Source organism: Mobula hypostoma, chromosome 20 (genome assembly GCF_963921235.1).
Source record: "Mobula hypostoma chromosome 20, sMobHyp1.1, whole genome shotgun sequence".
In the NCBI taxonomy this organism is placed as follows: Eukaryota; Metazoa; Chordata; class Chondrichthyes; order Myliobatiformes; family Myliobatidae; genus Mobula; species Mobula hypostoma.
In genome coordinates, this window is record NC_086116.1 from 42161025 (window position 1) to 42180064 (window position 19040).

At 40.0% G+C, this 19040-nt stretch overlaps 1 protein-coding gene across 2 annotated transcripts in view; it reads right to left on the bottom strand.

The window, feature by feature from the left end:
• taf3 (TAF3 RNA polymerase II, TATA box binding protein (TBP)-associated facto) overlaps positions 1-19040 on the bottom strand; it is a 238621-nt gene that overhangs the window by 4032 nt on the left and 215549 nt on the right. For both annotated transcript variants that reach the window (XM_063072729.1, XM_063072728.1), the window contains 2 exons: positions 4456-4720; positions 49-155 (listed from right to left, as the gene is read on the bottom strand). In XM_063072729.1, the coding sequence (XP_062928799.1) occupies positions 49-155; positions 4456-4720 (372 nt within the window). The remainder of the gene's footprint in view (positions 1-48; positions 156-4455; positions 4721-19040) is intronic.

Sequence of the window (19040 nt, forward strand, 5' to 3'; positions counted from 1 at the left end):
CCAGCTTAAGTCTAGAGAGTACAGTCAAGAAATTCAGAAGTTTCTTACCAATGGTACCAGTCGTCACAGTCATCACAACCAATCATTGGGCTGCCATCATCTGGCTTGTTGCAGCCAGGGCAGATCCAGATCTGATTTCCCCATTCATCACGAATCTGAACGTACGATGGGGAAGAAAGGGAGAACAGTTTTCAGATAATTGGTCAATAGTGAAAAAACGTTTGCTGTACAATAATCTACCTATTGTACAGAAGTACATGCCACAAAGATCTCCATTTTGTTCCAATTTTCTGATTCTGGATCAGCAAAATATATTTCATTGATGGAAAGTAGGAGGAGCTCAGAATGTCATCATAGAATTTGACAGGAATCCTGAGGGGAAAAAGGGCTGTATGTAAAAAATATCAACACTTCATTGCACTGTTCATCCAAGATAATTACAGACTTTGTCTGCTGTGATGTTACATTAGTCCGATGGTGTAGGAATTATGACTTACCTTGGCAACTGGAAATATGGGGTAGGTTGCTGATGTCAGTGGAGGGAAGCAACTGTGTTCATTAAAGGATATATGTGGACATCCGATAAAAGACTGAGCATTAACAAAGAACCACCCACTGCTGATTAGATTTATTTAGATTTTATTTATCTAACACACGCACAGCAAAACATGCAGTGAAATTTGTCACTTGCGCTGACAACCATCAAAATCTGAGGGTGTGCTGGGGAAAGCTCACAAATGCAGCCATGCTTCCAATGCCAACATAGCACGCCCAAATGTCAGATTAGTCAGCTCGTTAATACTGCTTAAAATCATTTATCTGGTACAGTCCAAATAAATGGAGCTTGGTCAATATGATTGAAGCTCTACCCAAGTACCTTTATTGCAAAGGTCAGAACATTTAGGCAAGCTAAAGGAATTAATTCATTTATTCTTAAAATTTACACAGGAGTTTATTGTCACTGCAGAGATCTGCATAACTTGTACATCTGTTAGGTTCATGACTAGTAATGGCTTCAAATGTTACAGGGGGAGAAGGCAGGAGAATGGGGTTGAGAGGGGTAATAAATCAGCTATGATTGAATGCAGAACTTGATGGGCCGAATAGCCTACATCCTATGGTCTTATGATGGAAACTATTAAATACAGCAAAGGTTACTTGCGTTCTCTCATTCTGCCCGGCATTGTGGGTTCCTTATGGATAAAATTTGTCCATGCAGTTGGTGCAGTTATATAGACTTATTTGGAGCTCATGTCAAAGACGCATAGTGGATCAGATGTTCTGTGTGCAATGTGGCTTACACACTGCCAGAACACTTCCCCAGTGCTGCCTTTTCACATTTAGGGAGTAAATCATGTACATTATCACTTGTAAACATCTGATATACCACAGCGTTCTATCTGAAAACAAAGAGGACACATCTCTGCATCTGTTGTCTGGTGCTATTACAGAACGATTAACTTATTTGTAGCTTTTTAACATGCAATACAGTCAGGAAAACTGCTTAGTAATTTCAGCCAATAATATTTTCACAATAATTTAATTTCTCCCTTTATCCTTAAAGTAATCAAGTTCAGAAGAACACAGTTTTTATTTTTACTGCAGCTTCTTACTGACAACTAGGTGAACAGGGACATTAATCTAAGACCCTGGGTCTACCTGCTTAGGTAGATGTGAAAAGCTGTCTACAGAACCTAACAGAAGCTATTAAAATTCACCATTTATCTTGAATTAACTAAACTGACAACAGATTTCAAAACTGGCAGGTGGAAAAATCAGATTGCTTGGACCAAGTAGTATGCTTTTGGAGAAGACAGCGATGTGCATTTTCCATAAGTAAGCTACTATGCACTTTCCCTGGAGGCTTGTTCGTCTGAAAGTATTTAATTTACTTCATTGTTATTTCTGTATTGCTGGGTAGTACATATTACACTGCAACATGTGCATGCACCAATCTACCAAGACTCAAATATTATTCAATCCTAAGAACAGGCGCCAACTGTATTTAGAGTACAGTGCGATGATGTCAGGTGTATAACACTGGTTTCTTTTGCCATGTTAAAAAAATAGTTAAATCCTCACGCCTCAGTTTACATTGCTCTTGAATGGCCCATGGCATACTAGGGGAAGTGTATGAGTAGTTTAGCACAAACAACACTTTTAGAAAATAAACTATGCTTGCTAATAGATAGAATTCACAAAACTCATCCGTTTAGTTGGATATTTCACAAATGTTTGTTACAAACATTATACTTACTAGTCCTATCTTGAAGCAAAACTCAATGGTATAGGTCAATGGTATTGAAGCAAAACTCAAGGGTATTGCCGAGAAGCAGATACACTTAAGGTTCCAGCATTTCAAGTTGTTCAGTCGGGGAACGGAGCACACAAACATAGCAACTGTAACATAGGAAATGGGTGGACAGTGCAAGCTTCCTTCCCTGGCTGTACATTCCACAGTGATAAATTCTCTTAGGAGCATGGCACAAGACAACAGAATTATTAGTCAAAAAAAACCAGATCTTGAAATGAGCTTTATATTCACTGGGGAATATTCCAATTTACTAAGCAAACAAATGAACTACTCAGTAATGGAAAGTGAATGGGGTAAAACAGTAGTACTCAATTTGCATTGAACTTTCAGAACTGGCTAGACCTTGTAGAAACTTGAAGTCAACATCTTCTGGCTTAAAAGGGCAGAGTCTTTGTAGACAGGAGGGTGCTGGGCACATGGGAATGAGCTGCCAGAGGTGGTAGGTAAAGGTGGGTATAATTACAGTTCCATAAAACTACAAGCAGCCTATCCTTTTAGATACTGTTATGTACTGCTAGGAAGCTTCAGTCTGGATTGCTTTCATGTAAAGTTACTCAGAAGTTCTGCACAGTCTTATGAGGTTTAAAAAAAACATTTAGATGAGTACATGCTGAGGAAAGATTTAGAGGAATATGGGCCAAATGCAAGCAAATGGGATTGACTTACAAAGGCATGGATAAACTAGGGTAAAGGACCTGTTTCTGTGCTGTATATGTTAGTATTGGGTAGATTTAAGTCATTTTCTGTGAGGGGAAAAGGGGCTTGTTTTGCTATTGTTTTGTTGCTGGTTGTATTCTATGTTATTCTGCCGAGAATCGAGGGCATGCTATGTTAGGCATTGGGATGTGTGGCGTCATTTGCAGGCTGCTTCCAGCACATCCCTTGGTCTGCATCGGTTGGTAATGCAAACGAGGCATTTCACTGTATTTTTCCATGTAAATATGATAAATAAATCTGAATCTGCATTTTTCCTGCTGAATTTGTGTTACATGGCTTACACTGCTGTAGCCCTGAACTCCATAACTTTAACCCTGAAATTTCATGTCTTATTAATTTCTTTCCTTTCCTCTCCTCCAAAAACCACCTTACAATCTATCACCATGTCTTGCTTTTTGTCACAGCCCTCAATTCTTCATTTACCGGTCTCTAAATCCATTTTAAATTACTGTAAAGTAATTTTGAAAGCTTTTACAAGAAATGAGTGTAGTGTACAATGAAGTTTGCTTGTGGTGCAGTGCAGTAACTAATGTTTGCCATGATCCACTGCCTTGGGGAAGCACAATATAATCAAGGACCCTTCCCACCCTAGTCCCATTAGCTCCCCCAACATTGAGGACATCTTCGAAAGGCAATGCCTCAAGAAGGTGGTATCTATTCTTAAGGACCCTCACCACCAAGGACATACCCTCTTCTCATTACTCTCATCAGGGATGAAGTACAGGAGTCCAAAGACATACACTCAGTATTTTAAGAACAGCTTCTTCCCCTCAGGACATTCTCTCTTCTCCTCTCTCACAATGGGCAGAAGATACAAAAGCCAGAGAATTCATAGCCCCCAAGCTCGAGGACAGCTTCTATCCTGCTGTTATCAGATTTTTGAACGGACCTTTCATAGACTAAAAGATGAAATCTTGATCTTCCAATCTACCCCATTGTGGCCCATGAACTTTATTTGTCTACCGCCCTGCAGTTTTTCTGTCACTAAAACAGTGTATCATGCCTTCAATTACACTGAGCTAGTAGAAAGAAAGCCTTTCTTCTACCTTAGCGTAATTCTGCATGGCACGCAAATCAAAAGCTTTTCACATGTAAACCATACCAAGTGTCACATTTAAAAAAAGATGAGTTACTTACGGTTTCATGGAACTGACCCACAGTATCTTGTGGGAGAGCTGGGGAAATTGGAGTTGTGAGGCAGGAAACAAACTTTGCAATGCAGCTTATGTTAAGAAGCTCTTGTTAATATTTCCTTTTAGCTCAAAACCAAGAAAACTTACAGTAGGGTGAAGAAAATGAAGGTTTGATGCATGTTTTATAAACAATTGCTTCTTTGTTTTGGAAGTTTCAAATTTATTTTGAATTTGTATATAGAAATGAGAAACAGTACCAAATATGAACATGGAACATGAAACATTACTCACCACATAAGTACTGACAGTCTCTGTGACCACACTTCTGACTGGCGTCTTAGAAGCTCCTGCAGCAGAGCAAGTGGCTGCAGGAGATGCGATAGGAAGCGCAGGAACAGGAGATGGAACTGCTGCGGGTGGAGGCAGGGGAGCTGGTGTCAGAGCTGGAGCCATGTGAGCTGATAGAGGTGCTGGGGATGGAGGCGGTGGAGTCTTTGGGTGCCCTGCTGGAGGTGAGGGCTTAGCCTCTGAGACGGGGACGACCTTGCTGATGACACTGAGAAAAAAAAGAAACAGAAAATATAATTTAGTTTTGCTGGCCACTAAATATTAATCAATGTATTAAAACTGAGACACAGGAGACTACAATCGCTGGTATCTGCAACAACAAACTACCTACTGGAGGAACTCAGCAGGTTAAGCAGCATCTGTATGAGGACAGAAACTGTCAATGTTTCAGGTTGAAACCCTGCATGTGGAAAGGGGAGATGGTCATTTATTTAATTTGGATCTATTCTGAAGGATTGAACCCTTGCAATTGTTATCTTTGAGAATGGGCCAGTAAACGTGTCAGAGTCATAGAGCACTACAGAACAGAAACTAGCCCATCGGCCCATCTAGTCCATGCTGAACTGTAATTCTGCCTCATACTATTGACTTGCACGTGGACGATAGCCCTCCATAACCCTCTGTTCATAGCTCAAAGTAAAATTTATTATCAAAGTACATACATGTCACCACATACAACCCTGAGATTTGTTTACCTGTGGGAATACTTAGCAAATCTATAGAGCAGTAACTGTAAACAGGATCAATGAACAACAATCTATGCAAATGCAAATATAAATAAATAGCAATAAATAACGAGAGCATGAAATAACAAGATAAAGAGTCCTTAAAGTGAGATCATTGTGGGAACAGAAATAGAATGTAAATATCTTCTTTTGTTCAAGAACCTTATGGTTGGAGGTGGTAACTGTTCTTGAACTTGGTGGTACGAGTCCTGAGGCACTTGTACCTTCTACCTGATGGCAGCAATGGGAAAAGAGCATGACATGGGTGGTGAGGATCTTTGATGATGGATGCTGCTTATCTATGGCAACTTTTCATGTAGATGTGCTCAATGGTTGGGAGAGCTTTACCCGTGATGTACTGGGCCAAATCCACTACCTTTTCTAGGATTTTTCACTCAAAGGCATCGGTGTTCCCACAGAAGACTGTAATACAGCCAGTCAGCACACTTTCCACCACACATCTATAGAGGTTTGCCAAGGATTTTGATAACTTGCTGAATCTTCACAGACTCCTGAGGAAATAGAGGCACTGTTGTGCTTTCTTTGAAATTATATTTATATGATAGGTACAGGACAGGTCCTCTGAGATAGTGGCACCCAGGAATTTAGCTACCGATCCTCTGATGATAACCCCTCTCCTGAAGTTTACAATTAGTTCCTTAGTCTTATTGACATTGAGTGAGAGGTTGTTGTTATTATACCACTCAGCCAAATTTTCAATCTCCCTCCCTCTGTCCATGTACTTCCAAACTTTTCTAAAATGTTGTAATTGAATTTATGATTATGATTATGAGGACATGCAGTCCCCTTTTATTGTCATTTAGTATGCATGCATTAAGAAATGATACAATGTTTTTCCAGAATGATATCACGAAAACACATGACAAACTGACTTAAAATCTAACAAAAACCACATAATTATAACATATAGTTACAACAGTGCAAAGCAATACCATAATTTGATAAGAACAGACCATGGCACAGTAAAAGTCTCAAAGTCTCTTGAAAGTCCCATCATCTCACGCAGATGGTAAATCTCCAGCACTGCCAACTTGCTGATGCAGCATCCTGGAAGCATCCGACCACAGTCCGACTCCGAGTCCGTCTGAAAACTCCGAGCCTCTGACCACCTCTTCGACACCGAGCACCGAGCACCATCTCTGCCGAGCGCTTTGACCCCAGCCCTGGCAACAGGCGATAGCACAGTAGCGCAGTAGCAGCGGCAGCAAAGCAGGCATTTCAGAAGTTACTCCAGATGTTCCTCTGCGCTTCTCACGGCTGTCTCCATCAAATCTGGATTGTGCACGGCCCCCTAGTTACACATTAATCAATATTCGTTCGGAATGGCCGCACGTGCTGCGTCGCGCCACCATCTTCTCCTCCCTCCCCCATTTGCATCCACCACTTCCTCTGGCAGCTCGTTCCACACTTGCACTGTCCTCTGAATGAAGAAGATCTCCCCCCAAGGTGTCCCTTAAATATTTCACCTTTCACCTTTAACCTATGACCTCTAGTTCTAGACTCACCCAACCTCAATGGAAAGAGACTATTTGCATTACCTCTCATAATGAAATACAACCTTGATGTGGTTTCATCAAGGTAGATTTCATTTCAGTTGAGCAGTTTGAATATTTTTTCCTCTTTGCAACTCAACAGAAATGCGGGAGGTTTACTTTCTGTGTGACATGTGACTGTGCTCACAACAATTTTGTTTTTGCATCAATACATACAAGGTCACATGGCAACTCAGCATTTGCTAAAAGTAAATACTAGGAAAAAGAGCAGGTGTAAGCCACCAGACCCTTCATGGCAGCTCCACCATTCAATATGATCACGGCTGATCTAGGCTGACCTTAACTCCTCTTCTGTGCCCAATTTCCCAATTCCTCCATCTTTTAAGTATTTATCTATCTTTACCTTAAATACACCTAATAATCTGACCTACACCACCCTAGGGGACAGAGAATTGCAAAGTTTTACTTCCCTCTGAGAGAAGAAAATTGTACACACCTCAAGTTCCAAATAACTGGTCCTTTATCAAGATATGTCCCCTTGCTCATGACTCTCCCACTACTAGAAATATCTAAACACCTACCCTGTCAAGCCACTGAAGGATCGGACATGTTTAAATAAAGTCAACCTTCATTCTTTTAAGCTCCAAGAAATATATTCCCAAACTGTCTGGCTTCTCTTGTCAAAACAATCCTCTGATCCCAAGAATTGGTCTGGCATTGGAGAGGGTCCAGAGGTGGTTCATGAGAATGATTCTGGGAATAAAGGGATTAACATATGAAGAGCATTTGATGGCTCTGGGCCTGTATTCGGTGGAGCTTAGAAGAATGAGGGGAATCTCACTGAAACCTACTGAATACTGAGAAGTCTAGATACAGTGGATGTGGTGGGGACGTTTCCTATAATGGGACTCTAGGACCAGAGGGCACAACCTTAGAAAAGAGGGACATCCACTTAGAACAAAGATAAGAAGAAATTTCTTTAGTTAGAGGGTGGTGAATCTGCAGAATTCATTGCCACAGATGGCTGTGGAGGCCAAGTCATTGAGTATATTTAAAGTGGAGGTTGATAGGTCTTTGGTTTGTCAGGGCATCAAAGGTTACAGGGAGAAGACAGGAATATGGGGTTGAGAGGATAATATGTCAGCCATGATGGAGTGGTGGAGCAGACTTGATGAGTCAAATGGCTTAAGTCTGCTCCTATCTCTCGTGAATCTCTTTTCAATTGACTCTAATAGCCTTCTTTAGGTAAGGGACCAGAACTGTGTGCAGCATTCCAGATGTGACCCCACCGATACCCTGTACAACTGTAAAGAAACATCTCTGTTTTTAAACTCCAACCCTTTCGCAATAAGGCTGTTTTCCTTCTGAACTACTTGTTGCACCTGCCAAACTACTTTTATGATTCATGCACTGGAATACCTTGATTCCTCTATGCTTCACTGACATTCAAGTTTTCTCCATTTTGATTACAATCCACCTTTTAATTCCTCTCACTGAAGTGCATGGCCTCACACTTCGTCACCTTAAACTGACACTTGCCAGCTTTTTGCACGATCACTCAGTGTATTTATATCCCAATGTAGAATCACAATATCCTCATCACAACATAACCTTTCACTTGCATCATGGCAAACTTGTAAACCTTGCATTTTGTTCCCTCTTCCAAGTCATTAATGTTAATAGTTAACAATGAGGGCCAAGAACCAATTTGGGAATTCTCCACGAGTTACACCCTTCCAGTTTGAAAGAGGACCATTTATTCCATTGATTTTATAACATCAATTTCTCAAACTTCCAGTAATGCCTCTACCACCTCCCCTTCAACATTTCCTATCCCCTTGTCTCTCTCTTATGTTATCTCCTTGTCCTCCCATTACCTCCCTCTGGTGTTCCTCCCTCCCCCCTTTCTTCTTTCTTCCATGGCCTTCTGTCTTTTTCACCAATCAACTTCCTAGCTCTTTGCTTCATCCCTCCCCCTCCAAATTTCACCTATCACTTGATGTTTCTCGCTCCCTTACTCCCACCTTTCAAAATAACCCCCTCAGCCTTTTCTCTCCAGTCCTGCCAAAGGGTTTCGGCCCAAAATGTCGACTGTACTTTTTTTCCATAGATGCTGCCTGGCCTGCTGAGATCCTCCAGCATTTTGTGCATGTTTCTTGGATTTCCAGCATTTGTAGACTTTCTCTTGTTTGCCATTTATTCCATCCCTGCTTTCAATCTGTATTAACGTCTTCCAATTCCTTCAGCTTGTAATTTTTGCACCAGCTGTTTGTGTAGCACCTTATCAAAAGCCTTCTGAAAATCTAAATATACCACAACTACAGGTTATCCTCTATCAGCTTTCTCCATTGCAATCTTAAAGCATTTGAGCAAATTTATCAAACATGATTTGCCTTTCATAATACAACAGTGATTAAGTTTGATTATAGTTAGTTTTCCTAAATAATTATTTTACTTTCATCATCAACATTAGCATCTTGCCAACAATAGATGTTAAACTAAGTAGTTTATAATCCCTCTCATTATCTCTTAATCCCTATTTTTCTGTTTATTCTTCTGGTACGTTCCCAGAATTTAGAGTTTTGAGGAACATCAACCAATGGGTCCACCAGCTCTGCAGCTACTTCCTTTAAAGCCCACGGGGATAATCTTGGTAATTTACCCACCTTTAGCCTTGTCATTTTCTCTCAAATACTTTGTTCCTTGTGACTCAGATTCATTTACACTCGGTGGCCACCAGTACACCTGCTTGTTAATGAAAATATCTAAACAGCCAATCATGTGGCAGGAACTCAGTGCATTAAAACATACTATGTTGTCAGTTAAAGTTAAATTGGATAGGTATATGGACAGGAAAAGAATGGAGGGTTATGGGCTGAGTGCAGGTCGGTGGGACTAAGTGAGAGTAAGAGTTCGGCACGGACTAGAAGGGCTGAGATGGCCTGTTTCCGTGCTATAATTGTTATATGGTCAAAAGGTTCAGTTGTTGTTCAGACCAAACATTGGAATGGGTAAGAAATTTGATCTAAGTGACTTTGACTGTGGAATGATTTTTGTGCCAGATGTGGTGGTTTGAATATCTCAAAAACTGATGATCTCCTGGTATTTTCATACACAACAGTCTCTGGAGTTTACCGAGAATGGTTTATTTATTTATTTGTTTGTTTGTTTATTTTTTGAGATACAGCACAGAATAGCCCTTTCAACCCCTGTTGCACAGCAATCCCCTGATTTAATCCAGGCCTAATCATAGGACAATTTACAATGACTGATTAACCTATCAACTAGTAGGTCTTTAGATTATGGAAGGAAACCGGAGCACCCAGAGGAAAACGACTCAGTCACAGGGGGAGTGTACAAGTTCCTTACAGGCGGCGGTAGGAATTGAATTTGGGTCGCTGGTACTGTAAAACATCATGCTCACCACCATGCTGTAGTCCGAATGGTGCAAAAAGACAAAAAGAAAACATCCAGTGAGTTGAAATTCTGTGACTGAAATTGCCTTGTTAATGGGAAAGGCCAGAGGAGAATGACAGGAAGGTGCCAGTAATTTGAAAAACCACACCTTACAACAGTGGTATGAGGAAGAGCAGAGCTGAACACACAACATGTCAAACCTTGGATGGTCAACAGCAGCAGAAGACAACACTGAGTTCTACTCCTGTATCTAACAAAGTGACCACTGAGTGTAAGCACAACTGTCTCACGAATAGTGATAAATTGAAATACTCAGGTTTCATAATCAAATAATTTTGTTTCCAATGGAAATGTGTTAAGTGAGGTGTACACTGTACCAAATAAAGTGGTCACTGAGAGTATTTATTACATGTATATTGTAACATACAGTGAAATGCATTGTTTGCATTAACAACCAACGCAACCTAAGGATATGCAAGTGTCGCCACACATTCTGGTGCCAAGAGAGCATGCCCATGATATTCAGAACAACACAAGCAACAACAACAATGACGAAACAAAACAACCACAGCAAAACAAGCCCTTTCCCTCCCTCCCACCCAAACACACACACACAAACACAGACAGGCCTCCGGCCTGAGGATAGGCTGCCTCTAGCCCTCCAACCTTCAGCTTCTAACCTGGATTTGCAGACATCAAGCTAGGGACTGTGACTGAGATTTTTACGAGTTCCTCCCTGTTGAGTCCATCTGTTATCTTAGGTATATTTACAGTGTCCTCCAAGACAAAGATTGATGTAAAATATTGATTTAACATACCTGCCAGTTCTTTGCTTCCTGTTATTAATTCTCTAGAGGTCCCACACCTACTAAAGCCACCTTCTTTCTATTTATATATATCTATAGAAACACTTAATATTTATTTATTTTATTTAATTTACTGAGACATAGCACGGAAAAGGCCTTTCCGGCCCTTCACGCTGCAGAGCAATCCCCTGATTAATCCAGGCTTAATCATACGACAATTTACAATGACCAATTAATCTACCAGCCAGTACATCTTTGGACCGTGGGAAGAAATCGGAGCACCCAGAGGAAACCCATGCAGTCATGGGGAGAATGTACAAACTCACAAACTCCTTACAGGAGTGAAATGAACCTGGGTCGTCTGTACTGTAAAGTGTTGTACTAACCACTACACTATTTAATCTGATATTACACAAAAGTTCTTACTCAAATCAACTTTCTGCTTTTTCATTCGCCATTTAATTTTTCACTGCTGGGGCTCGAAATCCTCCCAGTCCCCTGACATACCATCACCCTTGCTCTTTCCAATTTAACATTATCCTTGATTTCCTTTGATAACCACAGGTTGTGCCTCTTTCTCACGGAATCTCTCTTCTAAATGGGATAATTTCTTGCTGAGAAACAATAGCTGTTAGTTTACTTACACAGCAATAGTTCATTTACTTACACAGCTTTTAGTTTATTTACCTGTCCTTTATTCCCTGAAATGCAGCAGACTGAGGGATGGCTGACAGAGGTATATAAGATCATGACAGGCATAGACAGGGTGAAACCATGTGGTCTTTTTCAAAGGGAAGGGGCAAAAAACAAAAGAATTTAAGTTTAAGATTAAAGGTGAGAGATTTGAAAGAGACAGTAGGGGCAGCTTTTTCACGCAAAGAGTGGTGTGTATTTGGAATGAGCTGCCGGAAATAGTGGTTCAGGCAGACACATTAGCAACATATAAAAGCCTTCTGCCAAACGCAGGTGGATGGGACTCGCTCACTGGGTAACATGGACGAGTTCAGCTGAAGCTCCTGTTTCCATGCTCTAAAAACCTATTTTCACAGTTCAGCTTGGACAACTCCATCTTCATATCGTTATAAATGCCCTTATTTAAATTAAGGCAGTAATTTTGGTGCCGTTGTGTCCACCCTCATGCTGTATCTGGAATACTATCGTACTGTGGTCTCCACCTCCCAGGGGAATTTTAACCACAAAATTGCTTATGAACCATTCCTCACGATTCATGATCAAATGCAAAAATAGCCCATGACTAGGCAGTTTCCATAATGTACTGTTCTAAGAAGCAATACCTGATGCACTCCCATAAATTCTTCTTTGATACTTTTGCCAGTTTGGTTTGTGCATTCACACACCCATTCAGAGTATGGTCAAGCCTAGAACAATCTTTAAGAAAGCCTTTGTGAAATATCATAAAGCACGCCATGTGCTTTGAAGTGCGGTGACTGTTGTTACAAAGGAAAAAGAAAGATGTGAAGGTTTTGCAAGATCAAATATTAAAAATAAGGTCCAGATAGGAATACATGAGCGACAACAGCTGAATATTTGATCCCAAGCCTGTTTCACCACACAGTGAGATCACAACTGATATATATCTAATGTAAATGATGTATACCTAATATATAATTACCTGAATTACCTAGAAGGGAAGACTAGAACAATTAGTGTAGAACTGTACTGTATATGACTGGTGTTGGATCTGGATATTAGCAGAGAGGTTTTTTTTGGAAGTCAAGAATGGAAGTAAATCTTGTAATTATAGATATTTTATTAGGGGTGCATGACATTGAAAGATAATCGTAACCAACTAACTTGACTGGGAGCAGGGAGAGAGAAATGAGAGAGAGAGAGAGAGGGAGAGAGAAGAGAGAGAGAGAGAGGAAGAGAGAGAAAGAGAGGAAGAGAGAGGAAGAGAGAGAGAAAGAGAGGAAGAGAGAGAGAAAGAGAGGAAGAGAGAGAGAGAGAGGGGGGGAGAGAGAGAGAGAGAGAGAGAGAGAGAGAGAGAGAGAAAACAAAGAAACAACAAAATTGTGGTTGTCTTATACTAAAACTAGCTCAATTGAAAGACAAATCACCCTCTGGCTAAAGAAATTCCTCCTCAACTCTGTTCTGAAGAAACCTTCCTGTATTTTGAGGCTGTTATAGACCTTTCAATTAATGAGACTCTCTGCCCACCCTGTTGTTCTTCTGAACTCCAGTGAGTACAGACCCAAAACCATAAAATTCTCCTAATATGTTAACCCTTTCATTTCTGGATCATTGTTGTAAACCTCCTCAACACGTCCTTTCTCAGATATGGGGCCGGTCTCGGCCTGAAACGTCGACTGCACCTCTTCCTAGAGATGCTGCCTGGCCTGCTGCGTTCACCAGCAACTTTGATGTGTGTTGCTTGAATTTCCAGCATCTGCAGAATTCCTGTTGTTCACAATACTCCAAGTGTGGTCTGTACAATGCCTTATAAAGCCTCAGCATTATATACTTATTTTTATATTCTAGTTCTCTTGAAACAAATCTAACATTGCATTTGCCTTCCTTACTGCTGATACAACCTGCAAAGTTAACCTTTAAACTTTTCGTTCTGAGAAGGATAATAGGGTAGGGCTGTACCTGCATCTGATTAAGAAAACGATTACAAATGTGCACACTCATTATTTAATGCAATTTTTTTTTTCAAATTCCGTTCTGAGATCACTGTATTTTTTGTTGCATTCGAAAGTACAGTACATAATGTCCTTTGTATCACACATTGCCAAACTATCTTTAGAAGACAAGAATGTCTCCAGGGATATTTCAGTATGAAAGGTCATGTCAACCACCACTTAAATGCAATCAAAAAGTAATTAAAGTAATTATTCAAGGATTACAAGAAACTAAATATGGTTAGCACATCCTTATTCAAAGCTTCCACCTATATACTAAATATAGTCTAAGTTGAAAGATTTAAAGAATTTCTTCTAGACTGGTAGAAATTTACTTGTATCATGTTCACCATGATAAAATTTAGCAACATGTAATCAAGGCTGAAATATTGTTCAAAGTTCCAATTCTTTTGCATTTGATATAAATACTCAATGGCCATTTTCTTAGGTACCTCCTGTACCTAATAAAGTGGCCAGTGAATTAATGTTCATGATCTTCTGCTGCTGTAGCCCACCCAATTCAAGGTTCTACGTGTAGTATGTTTAGAAATGCTCTTCTACACATTTCTGTTGTAATTTGAGTTACCGTCACCTTCCTGTCAGGTTGAACCAGTTTGACCATTCTCCCACATCTCTCATTAGCAAGGTATTTTTGCCCACACAACTGCTACTCATAGAATACTTTTTTCACACTATTCTCTGTAAACTCTAGAGTCTGCTGTGCGTGAAAATCCCAGGAGATCAGCAGTTTCTGAGATACTCAAACCACTCTGTTTGGCACCAAAATCGTTCCACGGTCAAAGTCATTTAGATCACATTCCTTCTCCATTCTGATGTTTGGTCTGAACAACAACCGAACCTTTTGACCATGTCTAAATGCTGTAATGCATTGAGTTGCTGCCATATGACTGGCCATTCAGATATTTGCATTACTACAGGTGTACTGGTGTACCTAATAAAGTGGCCACAGAGTGCATGTTTAAGTGCTTATAGGTCATATTGTGAGATGTTGCAGTTGAAAAATGTGTTTTATTTTGCCTCTATTGTAATTGTGTGAGCTGTTTGGGACAATTAATCTGTTAAAGGCATTCTGTTATACAGGAACCATTCTGGAAATAAATGTGACCAGTAACATCCACATCTTAGTGATTGTGAAATTACACAATGAAATTCGTTAGATTAACCTTGAAGGATATATTACATATAGACATAGCAATTATTCAAGAAAGGAACGAACAACGTGACCTTTCCAGAACATGTCACTCTGACTTCAGAAAAGGGCACACAGGAAATAAGACAAAATTAAGATTGATACGAGTGGAAGCAAATCGCAAAATGTTTTCAGAGCTGAAGTGCTTTATCTCAGGTCTTAATGTTTATGGTATTAGATCCAAAGATCTACAATCACAAAAATTGGACTGATCTTTATACCTAAATTTAGTCTCCTACATCTTAGCTGGAACTTCATGGCAGTATTAACTACAAACAAATGAAATAAAATAATTCATGAAAATCAAAATAATCTAGAGCTAATTTCATTCACATTAGTTATTTGATCGGGTTTGGGCACATCCAGAGTATGGCTGCACAGGAGGAAAGATTAAAACTGTCAGGAGAATGAAAGTTTACAAACCTCAAGGTGCAGAGAGTGAGTGGAAAGGTAAACAGAAACAAAAACAGCAAAAGTTGGAAATACTCAACAGATCAGGCAGCATCTGCGGAGAGGAAAATAGTTAACATTTCAGGTTACATGGCAGTACAAGAATAAGGAAATCTTACTGCAACAAAGGAGGCCTTGAGCAGGACCACACTTGTTCTTTGTCATACTTGGTCTTTATAGCGAGGAAATACTGTATACCCTTGTCTTGGAAATGGTGTAACATGTGCTTACTAGGATAATTATAGCTGAGACATGGTAGTGTAAAAGTTGCCGTATCTAGTTACTTTATTTCACCTTATGGTGTTTTTTTGCTGTTTCCTTAACATTTGCATTTTGTTTTTGTTTAAAGAGGGTGGGTTGCATGCTCAATGCTCGACCCAGCAAGGGTGGAAAGTGTCCGAGGAGCCAGCCAGATTCGACCCTAGAGACCATTTGCTTCGAAGTCCACTACACCACCCGCTGGCTTAAGTGTAACAGTTAGCATAATGCTGTGACAGTGCCAGTCGCTGTTTGTAAGGAGTATGTACATTCTCCAAATGACCACGTAGACTTCCTCCTGAGGCTCCCATTTTCTCCCACATTCCAAAAATGTATGGGTTAGGTTAGTGAGTTGAGTTGCTCCAGCTTAATCCTCATTGTATGTTTCAATGTACATGTGACAAATAAAGCTAATCTTTATCTTTACAAGAGACTGCAGATGATGGAACCTGGAGCAAAAAAAAACTGCTGCAGAAACTTAGCAGGTCAAGCAGCAAATGTGGTGGCAATAGGATAGTTGATGTTTCTGGCTGAGAGCCTGCTTCAGGACTAATCTGAGCTGAAATCATGTCTTTTGGCAGAAGTGTTAACAACATGGGAACATCAATCTCACCCAAAGTTTCAATATCAGGGGCTTGTGATGAAGAGAAATTTCCTCACTAGGAGGGTTGTACAGAGGCTTTTGAGTACACAGAGCCTCTAACTGTAGACTCACCTGCATCACTAGACATAAAGGAAGATTCTGAATTTCTGGGCTGAAAGAAAATGGGGACTGGTTGGATAGTGGACAGGTAAAGAGTTAGACATAATCCCACTAATTAGGTGATACAAACAAAAAAGATAAAGATGAGCTTTATCTGTCAGATGCATATCAAAACATACAGTGAAATGCGTTGTTTGCGCAAATGACCAATGTAGTTTGAGATGTGCTGGGAGGCAGCTGACGTGTCGCTATGTTTCTGGTGCCAACACAGCATGCCCACAATTTACTAACCCTAGCCCCTATGTTTTTGCAATGTGGGAGGAAACCAGAAAACCCGGAGGAAATCTACACAGTCATACAGGCCGTGATGGGATTGAATCCAAGTCACCTGTGCTGTAAAGCATTAATTACACAACTATGGTGGGGCCAAAGGAGCAGCTATACAATTCTTGCTCCAATTTCTAACGTTCTTTAATTCCACATTACTGAGACTAAAATTAGTCACAGGATTATGGAAAGATAATGAAGTGGCTTGGTGTCTGTTGGGCACCTCCCCAATGATAGAAAGGTTCAATTTTTGAACCATGGTAGACTGTGCCTGTGGATCTAAAACAGGGAGGTTACTTCTTGGAGAGGAAAATTGTACATAGCACAAGAGAACAGGGTGGTCAAGATGAAAATGGTAATGATACAAAGGAAGAATATGATACCTCCTTATATAGATAAGTAAAGGTTAAAGTAATTGATCTATAATCTTCTAGAACACAATTTTAAGTTTTAATAAAATGCTTCGATTTGGAACACCTACCGGCAAATGCTCTTTCTTCGACAATGCTCGGTCAAGGTCAAAATCAAATCTACTGTCAAAGTTTATTATCATATGCACAAGTATACGAATGCACAGATACAATTAAAAACTTACTGCAGCAGCATCTCCGGCACAGAACATTAGTTTGTTCCTCTCTTTGCATCTACCCAACACCTATACCTTTCAGCATTGTTCATTTCAAAACTGTTTATACAGTTTGAGCACCACTTATATGAAAATCTCTGAAATCCAAACTTTTTTTGAGCACTGACATGAGCAACAAATGGAAAATTCCACAAGGTGCTGGGAAGGTTCTCAGGCAATGCACAGGTCTCTGCGCTCCACAGACAGTTCTGAGAAGTGACCGCAAGTACCCTGGGTGGGTCTTGTTCGTGCCAGTTTGATTTCAACAGTCATCGTAGCCAGACCTTCGTGCATTACTCACCGTGATTACCATGTGTTTTACGCTTATTCTGTTCTCTTCTCTAAACTGTGAAGATATTGTTGAAAATGTCAAAAAAGACTGCTGTTACCCCTATGTGTAGTAGTGAAAAGAAAAAGAGGAAGCATTTATGTTTATCTATAACACAGAATTGTTGGAAAAACTTGACAGCCGTGTAACTGTGAAGAATCTGGCAGAGGAGTATGGTGAAAATTGAGAAACACTGCAAAAAGCAAAAAATGAAGATCTCAATTGTGTATTGAAAGAGTGGATTCATCAGCAGTGGAGTGAACATAAGCTGCTTAACGGTATGCCCATCATGAAACAAGCAAAGATCTATCACGATGAACTGAAAATTTAAGGTAATTGTGAATATTCAGCAGTCTGGTTCCAGAAATCTACGGAAAGACATGACAGTACAATTTTAAAGATTTGTGGTGACAAATCATTTACTAATCACGAATCAGCAGAGAAATTCATTGATGAGTTTGCTCGGGTCATCGCTGATGAAAATCTAATATGCTGAAGGGCTTCATCAGTACATATGTGAAACGAACAAATGTACGACAAAGACTGCACATAAATTCAGAGTCAGGAATGATGCTGATATCAAACAGCCACTGATTGTCCACTTGGGTGGCCAAGATAGTGATAGTTTACCTTTCTGATGGCTCAATGTACACATTATAGTTTCATGCACAAAACTATTAAAAACTTATATAAAGCTAATTTCAAGATATATCTATAAGCTGTATTTGTATTGTTAATGGATTTTGTGTTTAGACTTGGGTCCTATCCCCAAACTGTCTCATTACATAGATGCAAATATTCTAAAATATGAAAAAATCCGAAATCTGAAACAATCCAACCGTTTCGGATGAGGGGTACTCAACCTGTATTTTGAATCCTTCAAGGTTAGACTTCAGTTCACAAATGCTGATATTAGAATCTATACTCAGTGACCATTTTACTAGGTATATCTGTACACCTGCTCAATAATCAGCTAATCATCTGGTCCTTATGGGTGGAGCTGAGAAACAGGAAAGGTATGGCCACTTTAGTGGGGTTGTATTATAGACCACCCAAAAGTCAGCGAGAATTGGAGGAGCAAATCTGCAGAGAGATAGCAGGCAACTGTGGAAACATAAAGTTGTGGTGGTAGGGGATTTTAATTTTCCATATATCGATTGGGACTCCCATACTTTTAGGAGTCTAGATGGTTTAAAGTTTGTAAAATGTGTTCAGGAAAGTTTTCTAAATCAATATATAGAGGTACCACTAGAGGGGATGCAATATTGGATCTCCTGTTAGAAACCCGGTTAGGACAAGTGACGGAAGTGTGTGTAGGGGAGCACTTTGGTTCCAGTGATCATACCACCACTAGTTTCAACTTGATCATGGACAAGGATAGATCTGGTCCTAGGGTTGAGGTTCTGAACTGGAAGAAGGCCAAATCTAAAGAAATGAGAAAGGATCTAAAAAGCGTGGATTGGGACAGGTTGTTCTCTGGCAAGGATGTGATTGGTAGGTGGGAAGCCTTCAAAGGGGAAATT